Raw genomic sequence first — 12076 nt, 5'->3', positions numbered from 1 at the left:
AAAAACTGTTAAAATTGATGATAGAAGAGAAATAAATAATTGCAGTTTGTGCCCGGCCAAAATACTACGACAGCAAGTCTTTCAAATATCGTAATAGAGCTGTGAAAGGAAAAGCCTGGAGCACTGAGAGATTTGCACCACTTCCAACAGTAAGTGTGTGCTACTATCAGGGAGTGACAGTCCAGTGACCATATGCTAGACACGCATCAAATGCCTGGTGTGGACGCAGCATTATACTTGTACTCAAGTGTTTTTAATAAACTAAATATTAAGTCTGCCACATTTCCTAAGGTCAGCAAGCTCAATTTCCAAAGGATGCTTTTAGGTACTATTAAATAAACTGACAAAACTGTATCAAGCACACAACTATATGAAAAGACCTCATGCCAAATGACATTTTTTTTATTCATTTGACATTTGATCATACAGAATTACATTTTCTTGTCTTTTTTTAACAAATGAAGATTTCAAGGTATATGGCTTTGCAAAACAATACATGTACTGGAGCAGGTGTAAAAACAACAACAACAACAACTAATTTTAGAAAAAAGCATGAACAAATAACAGATGAAAACCAATTTTATGAACTCTGTGGAACTTTTTAATTGCATTTTGGTACATGTCTGATCGCATTGGATTTCACCCATAAAAGTAATGGAATGAAATTTGAGAGCAAAGAGTGTAAAAAACAACAAGTTAGAAACAATAATCAAGGGCTTTTTGCAATTAATATGGACCACAAGCAAGGCTTTTCTTTGCAGATATAGATAAAAATGAAAATTATTTATTATTCTTGGTCATTTTGTCATTTTGATTATCCATTTCAACTAAAAAATGATTGATAATTTTCTTTAGATACATCTGCTTATACATAAAGGAGATTGTTTTGCTTTCACCAAAACGCTTTCCTAATGTACAGTCTTTTCAAGTGAAGAGTGACTGCAATTGATGTGTAATTACTGTTATCCCTATAATTACTTATATTAAAGGTCCGGACATATTGATCTTTTATTGTATGACTCAGAACAGCTGTGAAGGTAATTAGGGTAGACGCAGCTTTCCGGTTATTTTATGACTGTCCCATATCACTTCAAAAAGTGTCTTTAATTTCCCACTCTCAAAGCAAATTTACAATCTCTGATGTTTTGCACATTGAGGCTGTGTAGAAACAGCTTGAGTCTGTGTGGGTATTATGACCATGTGGGTCTCAGGTGTGAACTTTAACTCTCATTATTCCCCTGATGCCCGCTTGTGTTTTAATGCCTGGTTTGACCACTTCTAAATGTTGTTATACGCCTGAGATAATGAGCTAATTTGAGTTTTATTGTTATGTGGGATACTCCACCTCTGGGTTGATGTGGAGAAACGCAGGAATGTTGTGCTTTTGTGGTGCATTTCACATAACTTGGCCTCAGATACTTTTGTAACTATTTTGTGTAGCTCAGTGTTGCATGGCTGAATGCAGACTGTGTAGAGACTGAGTATTGTTCTCTGTCCTTTAATGGAAACTTGTCAGCCGAGGTAAAAAGAAAATTGTGACCCAACACCGCTTTATCTCGAAGTGTCAGCAATTTACCCCAATTTTCATTTTCCTCAGATACCTAAGAGAGTGCATCACAGTGAAAATGACATTAAATTGCAAGACGAGTTAGAAAGAGGTCAATTGTGGTAAAATGCTGCATTTCATTTGCCTCCAACATCAAAAGTCAGCTACAGTCACATACAGACTTACTACTCAGTTTCAAAATGCCAACACAGTGTGTTGTAGAAATTACCTACCAAACAACTTTAATATTTGCAACATAAAGTGAGATCAAAGCATTGATGATGTAGAAACAAAGGGTTTGCATAAAAAGGGTTTTGCTTAAAACGTAGTTAAACCACAGATGTTGATGGATACCATGGATATCGCTAAGACAAACGTTACTGTGACTGCATGTGCTAACTCCCAACATTGTTAGCAAACATGCAAAAAACAGACGGATACGGCTAAGTAGGGCTGAGCGATATAGACTTTTTTTATATCAAGATATCGTTTTTGTCATATCAGGCAATGCCAATATGTATCACGATACAATCTAGGAACTGAAAGCAAATTCTCAGAGTTTTCTTATTGTCGTTTAGACTGTTGCTGCTGTGCATGCTTGGTGGCTCTGCTTCAGGTGATAAAAAAGGTTGGTGGTATTTCCAGCTAAGACAAACGTTACTGTCACTATGACTCCGAACATTGTCAGCAACATGCCAAACAACAGACTGATAGCGCTAAAACAAATGCTACCCTGACTACGCTAACTACCAACATTGTTAATAACATGTAAACAGATTGATAGAGCTGAGATAAACTTTACTGTGACTATGCTAACTCCCAGTGTTGTTAAAAACACGTAAAAAAGTTTTAGTTCGACACAGTTAATCGCATCAGCCTTTTTTATGCAGTAACACCCCGTATGCATCGCAAAAACCAAACAGACTGACATTTAGACAGAGCGCAGTATGCCTCTGAAAATCTCAATGTCAGTGAGCACAACCAGAATAAATCTGTGTATAAGGCGCTCCAGAGAAGGTGCACTGTTATTTTTATGAAATTACAAGCAATGAGGCTTTTAAGTGTGCCTTATAGTGCACTTATAGGCTCAATTTACTAGTCTAAGAACTTTCAAATACACTAAACCATCTGTCCATTTTATGAAGTTGGTTTTGGCTTTAATTAGCTAAGATGGTAAAAGTGCAAGCAGCTTTTCATTATGTCATGGATTGATTTGTTTAACATTTTGTTCCCATTAATGGACTGTGACAAGATTTTAAAAGTTAATCATAACAAATGACCTTGCAGGGTTCCTGCTTAAAAAGCCCACCACATTTGGTGTTAAAAGGAATTTATAAAAAAAAAATTCAGGGTTTAGTTATTTTAATTAAAAACTTAAGGCACTGACCTTAACTTATCTGCCAGTTCAAGGTGCAGAATTAGACATATAAGAGTACTAGAGCTGATAAAACACTTCATATAGAAAACCTACAGAATAAGAAAACTTTTTTCGACTTTGGTGTTGTTTTCATTCTTGGGCATATTTGGAAATTTTATGTAATAATAATAATAATAATAATAATTTATGTAATAATTTTTGTAATAATGTACGTTAATAAAGAAGGAATGGCCAAGAAGCTTCAGAGAGAAAATTAGTGAATTTCTCAAATTCCGCTTTGTAAATGTTAGGCCTCCTTTCAATTCTCAAACCATCATCCAATGAGGCAGTTAAACTAACACCTTGAAAGCCATTTAAACTGTCCCTTCTGTTTGAAAATCCTTGAGTATTCTAACTGTGGGTTTCGGAGCACCTTGGGCTCTCGTTTTTTTTTTTTTTTAACAAAGACCACCACTCTTCAAAGATATCACGCAGTTCCTAGAGGGGTGCAGACAGAGGAAAAAGAGGAAAATGTCAGTTTAACTGAGTGACAAACCTCCTTTCTCCTTCCCTTTTGTCCCTAAAAAAATGTTTACTTGCATTTATTGGGAAAAAAAGGCTTAGTTTCCTAGAGACTCTCTAGTTTTAATTCCCCGTTCTGTCCTATCTCATCTAATCTCTTCTTGTGTTCAGTGGGTAAGCCCAGGATCAAGTCACTGACTGTGATCCAATTACCATCCAGCTCCAAAGGACTGTAGTAATAATTTTACTTCAGCTACCTTCAAAAACAACCTTAAAAAAAAAATCACACTTCATAAAGTCATGGGTATATTTTACTTTCAATGGAATCAGTGTAAAAGACAATTTGTCAGGCCTGATAACAAGTGATCAACTCACAAGTTGTGGGTTTACAGTGAGCGCTGATGAAGTCGAGGAGGACATTTATAACCAGATAACTGGATTTCACGGCATCTGCACGCATCCAATTTACTGCTGCCCTCAGTAGCACTTTGGTTGGGCCACATTTCATGAAATTATTTAGCCACAGGCAAATCCGGGAACTATTTGGACTCTGAGCATTTCTGGCACAATGCAGTCTCTTGTTGATGCATGTTTATGTTTTGTCTTGAAAAAGTTTCAGACAATTTGCCAAGAAATGCTAAATAATTCACGATTGCTCATAATTTAACCTGTTAGGAGTTAATTAAAGAGCCATGAAGCATGTGAAAATGTTCAGCCTTCTTGCAGTTTCATGTCAGAAACAGTTAAGAACAACACTGGAAGAAGATCCTTGTGCCCACTGCAACTGTTCACGGCAGTCACCTGCAAAGGTCTTCTGACAGTTGAACACTCATGTTAACGTGGAGTTGGTTGTGAATGGTTTGTGCAACCCTTGTGCTATCCTAGGTACTTTAACATTGGGAGTTGGGTCATCTAGACCCACTAGACAGTGCTCTGAACCTTTTTTCTTTAATGATTTGTGATCTTCACTGGTGTCCATGGATTACATGAAATCTTTCCACCTTTGTCATGGTAGGGAGAACACATCAAGCAAAGGGTGGGGTCATCTAAGATAGCACAAGGGCTAGAAACCCTGGTACCCTTCACATCTGGTAAATGGGGCTGCAGCTGTGTAGCATTTGCAAAATGACGTCTGAGTGTATAGGTCATTGTTGCTGTCTGTCACTTGGGGGGGCTCCACCTTGGGCCAGGGTTTTGTCCCAAACTCTGCTAGTTCTGTGTCTTGATACAAGTCTACTGATGCAACTTTGAGACTCACCAAGTTCACCTACAACATCTGACTGCATACCAGCAACCAGAAGACGCACTATGGCCAGGTGGCGCTGCTCGTGCGTGAAGCGACGTTGTGTGTTCATGGCTGTTTGAATGATGAACTTGGAATGACTTACTGGCCAAATCGGCCTTTTATCCCCACATAATGTTGAAATTGATGCCACATTGAAAAGGTTTTTCTCTTAGAACTTTTGGGGTTTGGCCCCAATAAGTAAAGCTACACAGTACACAGCGATACTATTATGTGGACGAACGCACGTGATGTGTGTTTATCACACCAATACAATTGCTAAAAATAAACAATTTATGCAGTTTTTTTCCACAATATCTAAGCTCATTGTGAGTAGTATTTGTATGTGTACGTATATATATGTGTGTGTGTATGCACAACTTTCTTTAGTGAAGCACAAATAATAGATAAAATCTAGAATTGCATTTTTTAAAATAAAAAATTGGATGGTAGGAGAGAACTCAAAAAACCCAGCCAACATTGAAAAATAATTTATTTCAGAAATGTACTGTGACCATATATTCATTCAGATGCTGCATGATAAGCTGTTGCTGCGCACAATAATATCACCCCACAGAAAGAAAAAAGAAAGAAAAAAAATCCAAAAAGGAAGGAAGTAGATGGCCTCTTCATCTGCTTCTTGAGCAATGGAAGCTAGGAACACAGCACAGAGTCTTCACTATAGTGTAACGAGTGGCGGCGGAGGGATGACGCCATCCTCCAGGTGGGTCTAAAGTTGCTGCAGGACAAATCCTTTGTATAAACATACAGTGAATAGAGCTTACGCACAACATGTGCGCTCTCGCACTCGTGCGCGCACCAGCTGGAACAGCACAGTCACACCTGAACAGCACCCAAAAGGGAAAGTGGTGAAGCAATTCAATGACATCATCTCTTGTCTATCGTGATACTGGTCTGTGAAGCATTTTTGCAGCAGGGAAGGAGGAAAGAAATAAAATAAAATAAAATTACACCCAGGTGTCCGAACAGGACGGTCTCTAACACTTTGACACTTTTAAATGACACATGAATTACGAAATATTTGATGCTTATGCAAATCGATCCACAACCCCCTCCTGTCAGGGTTAAAAGAAGGCTCTTGGAGTGCAGGGGCCAACACAAAGGGCACCCTCAGCAGTTCTGTCCCAACTGGTGCCACTCTTTAGAAATGTCTTGACTTTTCTTTTATTCTAATCAAGGCAGCTGCGATCCACAGTAAAGCACTCACATAAGACTCCAACCACTTTAAACACGTTTCATATATCTGTAGGAAACTTCAGGTACAGCGTGATCAGTGACGTCTGTCAGACTGTGCTCGACAGTTCTGTGCATTCGTGTGCTATTGAGTCAAAGAGCCATTTCCATGAATATGCAAGGCTTGATTTTCATTGTGAGCAACACCCCTTAGAGAAAATTCACCAATATGGCACCAACTTCATGTCCATTTTTTTTAGCCTTTTTTTTCTCCTCCTGCGTCAAATCCGAACGCCTTGTTCTTCTTCCATGTATGGCTCTGGGGTGGGTCTCCATCAATGCAGAGTCCATTTTGACTTCTAGCTATGTATACTATATATACTGTACATAATATATTTATATTTATTGGTACGGTTTGTGTGTTCTCAAAGATTCCTGTGACTTTGTACAGAGCAAACAATCTTAATCTTAACTGATGGCTTTAAAAAACACAAACGTGAAAGCAAAACCCATGCAAGTCATTTTGTTAGCAAAAGAAAGAGGTGGATGATATCAACGTGATCTTTTCTGCACAAAAAGGGAAAAAAAGGAAATTTAAAAGTACGTATTTTGTTTTTAAATGCATATATCCTGTCTGACTAAAGAAGATGCAAAAAAACCCAAAAAAGGACGATGTAAAAACAAGTGAAAGAGTTGATTGGCCTGTCTTGGCATTTTGCAATGCCTTACACTTCTTCACTCAAGGCAGATTTTTCAAAAGTTTTAATGTCCTTTTCTGAAACCTTTTTTTTTTCACACAAAAGAGGAGAAGCCGGCAATAGGAGCCCGCGATCCGGGTGCTAGACTGCTGGGCGGCCTGTAAAGGGTGCTGTGTTGGCTGGGGGGGTTTGAGCTCTGCTGGGAAGGGGTGGGAGTCCGGCTCCCCTTGGGCCTGAACAGCGTGCCTTGGCCCTGGGGCTGGCCCTGGGCTTGTTGAGGCTGCGGGCTGGGTGAACTGAGCTGGGGTGGCAGCGGAGGTAGAGGGGGCAGCGGCGGAGGAGCGCCGTGCTCCGACTCAGACTCTGAGTAGTTGTAGGCCTGCGCTCGGGATATTCCTTTCTGCTGGCGGCGCCACGAGTTGTAGTACGTCGGGTCACTTATGTAGTGGTTGACAAAGGAGTGGGTCTTTTGTCTGTTTGGGTCGACCTCACACTCGCTGTCACTGCCCTGAAAGAAAACACCAGACAGGTTGTGTTTTGGAGTTAGCATGATAGCGAATTTAAACTCTCCCTCTTTTTTTTTTAGACATTAAGAGACAGCAGTTTCATATGGGAATGAATATGACGTTATTTCAAACCACATGCTGACATAATCTGCTCAAAACAGCACAGATACAGATGGTCAGTGATGGTGGAAGCATGATTGGCTGGAAGCTGAAGCATACACAGAATACCAACAGGACATGAATGAAGTCATCATTTGGAGTGTAACACATCACTTGGAGAATCAGGAATAAAGCCTGACCAAAAGAAAAAGAAAATAAAAAAATGCACCACATAAACCGGAAAGGGAGTGAATGTGATCACTTTGGAATCGATCACTTATGGGACTTAAAAAAACAAACAAAAAAAAACATTCAAAGCAGCCATTGGAACCTCACCAAATGCAGTGGTAGTGTATGTTGGCCACCTGTCCCATAGGAAAACACCAGCGCCTCCTATGGGTGAACAAAACAATGGGTTTTACAGTGTGTCAGCATAACAGAATGACTCAAATGGCTGAGTGATGATGATGATGACGGTTCACACCAAAATACGGACAGAAACATGGGGATGGACACACCCATCATACGTGTTCTGTGTGAATGGTGTGAAATCTGCTTTCTTTAAATCGCGGTTTAGGTTTGACATGAGTAACAAATCACCAGTGCTTCACTGGATGAGGTTGTGCTGGAGGCTAATAAAGTAAAAAAAAAAAAAGTGACTTAACTGCTTTTTACTCCAGTCGTCCAGCTGTTGTTTGAATAACCATCTTGTTACACTAAACGACTGCAGTCAATTTTGCCAAAATTATAGTCAAATAATATTCTAAAGTGCAGTCATTCTGAGCTGGTATTAAGAGCCCTACAACAGAACAGGTACCAAAAAAGGTTCAAAAACAATCCATGTTAAGATTCTCCTCTTTTTTTCAGGTGCTCTTTGTTCTCCCTCTGTCCTACTTTTACAGTTTTGTTCCATTCCCTCAAACAGAAACAGAACTGCTGGCAGGAGCTAGAAATCTAGAGAACAAACCACAGTGCCTAAGCTGAAAGTTGCACCGCACATATGTGATACATATGTAGTCTAAGGTTTCCTTTACCGTACATAAAACATACACAGAAACTTTGCTTTTTTTAAACTTCAGAAAAATTTAAAGAAGTAAAAAAAAGTGTTTTAGGACACAAACAGGTACTATTTTAATTTTAAGTATTTAACCCTGAATACCCATTTGTATCATACTTTATTATGTGTTTGTGAGGCATCTAGCTTATTAGCGTGATCAAAACTTTTCTTAAAAACTAATTGTTTAAAAACTTGGTCCCTGTTTTCTGTCCGGTAATTCATCATCACTCCACTAGGGGCAGTAAAAGGGCGTTTCCTGCTCATTTCACTTTTTTTTAAAATACACGTCCTGTCCAACAGCTGCGCAAACGTATGAGAGCTGAAGGCCTCTTGTGTTGGACAGATGTTACTGTTAGAACAGTGTGTGACACACAAGGTGTATATTTATTCAGCAAACTCCTTTTGTAATTTAGGCAAAACTTTATTTATATTGATTATATTTGTATCCTTTTTTTTTTGTTGTTGGACGGGACAAGAAAGACGAAGAGAGAGGGATGTTTGTAGGAGGAAGAGGAGGTAAAAGACAGAGAGTGGGAAAAAGGGAGGTTAAGGAAATAGGAGGATGATTATATGTATCATAAAAAAACAAGCAACAAGTTACACGAAATCTCCAAAAACCATTTGGTGTGACGTTTTACTAATTTTCAAAATTTTTTAAGTGGGAGAAACACATCTTTTGTAAATCATTATTTTAATTGACTATTTGCTGTATTGAAAGAATGCAAAACATGTTGATAGTTAATAATTTAAAGTCACACCATGTTAAAAGTGTGTGTTTCAAATTTGTCACAGTGAGTAAATAAAGTGCTTTTTTAGTTCAAAAACAATCATCTAAAGATTTTTGCATCATAAACTAACAATTTTGTGAGCAAAAACCTACCAATTACCTATCATATCATAATTGATTTTTTTATATCTAAAAAAAAGACATTTCATAGTTTTTCTTTCTGGATTTTATCAAAGGGTTTAAAAAAAACGACTTAATTCCAGAAAATTTAAATTTCTGTCAATTCTGTGATGTAGGCTTTACAGGGTTAAACAAAAGAAAGTGATCCTCTTCGCCGTTCTTTTTTTCCCCCTAAACATAATCAATGACAGATGTTTTCTTACAATACTTTTCATCAAGCTTCGTTTCTCTTAAGTATAGTCAAAATCAGAGCTGGTTAATCTGTGGTTAGTTTGTCTTCAGCGTTTCTTTTTAAATGCAGTTTGACCCAAAAATGTCTTTTGAGAGTGAACTATAGAGACACACTGAGGCTCTTCCAGTGCTATGACCTCACCGTTAAAGAATGAACCGTGCACAAAGGGATGAAACACCAAACCTGTGGCATATGTGCGGAGCGTTCATCTGGTAGCGACTGTGTGCAGAGGACTTTAATCCCATCAGTAGAAAACGCTTACATTCCCCCTTCCTTATCAGTGATCATCTCGCAAGGATCTGATTGGAAAACCTGGAGCAAAGATCCTTTGCATGTTTGCAAAATCGCGATCAGGATTAAAGCTCTTTACTTCCAGCTCATTACAAGCTAATAGCTGCAGCTAAATGCTGTGAAATCAGCATAACTGAAGCATGAAATGCAGTGTTGCACCCTCAACCTCCAGGGAGCAATCATACTGTTTTTAGAAAAAAAATTAAAAATAGATTTCACACATAGAAGCTTGTCAGTGTGACATGATCATTTACAAATGATGTGCTGAACGAGGCTGAGACAGAGATTGAAGTGCAGCATTTGATAAAATAAAAGGTCTGGAAGTGCAGTACATGTGAAAAAAAACAAAAAAAAACAATGGCAAAAATGTTCCTTTAAGTTTAAAATGACAATACAGAGAATTGTTTATTCATCATCGTTCTCTTTTTAATCCATTTATTCCCTTTTGGGGTCACAGGGATGCTGGAGCCTATCCCGGCCACTTGCGAGTGAAGACTGGGGGACATGCTGGACAAGTCGCCAGTCTGTCGCAGGGCAAACTATGAAGTGTTCTTTGTTTAATATGCATTCATAAGTATAATTATTTTAATATTTAGCATGTTGAAGTGAGCAGGAAGAAAGTTATAAAGCTAGATTCCCACCGCCCTTTGCAACACGCATTCAAGCTTCTTTTCTTTCAATGAAAAGTCTAAGTAAAATTTGCGTTTATTTAAAAAGTGCGTTTCGGTCTGTGCGTGTCTCAGGCCGCCTCGGACATTTTTTAAGACCACTTTTGAGCTCTCTGTACAAAGTGCACATCCTGTGTGTGGTCATGCGCTGGTAAACAGTAGCAGTCTGGTGTGAAGATGCGTCACACGTCTGGTGAGAGCGTAGCTACCCTCTGAATGCGGACCGCAAAAACCCCCCGAAAAGACTGATTACCATGATCAAAAAGCTTTTGAGCAAAAGAAATTCCACTGGGAAAGGCTGGGACATTGTGGTTCTGGCTGACTGTTTGTTTACAATTAACAAGCATGACAGTGGGCAGCAGGGCCTCACAGTCCATTTTGTCATTTAGAGTTTCTGATCGTTATTCAGACGTTCAGTAATTCCCTTCCTCCGCAGATCTGTCCTGTGTTCAACAATTGAATGAACTATTAACGGACACCTGTAGGGGACAGCCTTTCCCCCCCAGTGTACAGCCTGCTGGAAAAAAATTGGAAGAGGAAGTCAAAGAATTCCACTTGAGGTTGTTGAAATGATCTAAGCTGACATAGAAGTCGTCTACTGATGGAATCATTGACTGTATGAGAACTGGACTGAGTGGGTGTGACATCATCCAGAAAAAGGGCTTATTTCCGATTCCAACAAAATCACCTAAATCAATTAATTCGCCAATTTTTTCGCGATAACGACATCGTCATGTTGGAAGTAGACAATGTCAGTAAGCAGTGATTGGTCTGAGTCGGTCCGAGCAATTGATTCTATGGCAACCACTCCCTAATAAGGAGTGAGCTTTTTCTTTACCACTTAAGAGCTCAAACGCTTTGAATGTTTGATGTGGAGCCAGCGGGCACCAGCTACTGTACATCTGATTGGCCAGTTTATGACTTGAATGAGAGAGAAAAAAAATCACGAAAAATATTAAGATTATCAAGACAAAATATATTTTTTGAAGAGTTGAAGACCAACAATGGTTTTTCTGACAAATACAATGACTGAGTAATAGCTGTTTATTTCTCAATGGAAGTCTACAGGATTTTGGCTACTTGGAACTAGCGGCTACTTCCTGTTTGGAAAGCAAGGGTGAGGGGTCACTCAGTCCAATTCTCATATCCAGTCAATGGATTAAAGACATCACTGTGAAGGACAATTTCCTCTTCTTTTTGTATAACTATAGCAATGTGTACACATTTCCAATTAGGACTCCCCTCCCCCCTAAAACCCACAGACTGGGTCAGTCCTTTGTCCTTTAGTTATGAATTATTGCAATGAGGACAGGGGGGAATGGGGATGGGTGGAGCGGTTGATGGTACTTTTATTGACGAAGCAAACACAGCAGGGTCCCCAAAGACAATAACAGTATGTGTGTGTATGTGTGGGTGTGTGTGTGTGTGGGGGGGGGGCATAAGGGGTGGGGTTTGCGCGTTTTCAAAAACACTTCAAAATCACTCCAGAATGTGTTGTCCTACGGTTGGTGAACAATGGAGATCTAGAAGAAGGTCTTCAGATCTAAGAGTGAGTGTGGCATGAGCATTTCATTTCATAAAATAAAGAAATAAATACAATAAACATTACAAAGTAATTGGAGCCTAAACATCCACAGAAAAAAAAGCAAATAATAAAAAGAAAGGGGGAGTGCAATGAATCCAGTTAACATGCTGACAGCAGAATCCTTGTCGAGCT

The 12076-nt window shown here is 39.0% G+C and overlaps 1 protein-coding gene across 4 annotated transcripts in view; it reads right to left on the bottom strand.

Moving 5' to 3' along the window:
* Positions 1–5182: 5182 nt before the first annotated feature.
* Positions 5183–12076, bottom strand: part of sdk2 (sidekick cell adhesion molecule 2) — a 394471-nt gene continuing 387577 nt past the window's right edge. For 2 of the 4 annotated variants that reach the window (XM_023949201.1, XM_023949202.1), the window contains exons 45-46: positions 7541–7597; positions 5183–7107 (exon numbers count right to left, since the gene is read on the bottom strand). In XM_023949201.1, coding sequence (XP_023804969.1) covers positions 6694–7107; positions 7541–7597 — 471 coding nt within the window. In that variant the 3' untranslated portion in view covers positions 5183–6693. The remainder of the gene's footprint in view (positions 7108–7540; positions 7598–12076) is intronic. The other 2 variants (XM_023949203.1, XM_023949204.1) reach the window with 1 other exon arrangement.

This window comes from Oryzias latipes, chromosome 19 (genome assembly GCF_002234675.1).
Source record: "Oryzias latipes chromosome 19, ASM223467v1".
Lineage (NCBI taxonomy): Eukaryota > Metazoa > Chordata > Actinopteri > Beloniformes > Adrianichthyidae > Oryzias > Oryzias latipes.
The sequence above is the reverse complement of the archived record's forward strand: the minus strand, read 5'-3'. Positions and strand labels throughout refer to the sequence as shown.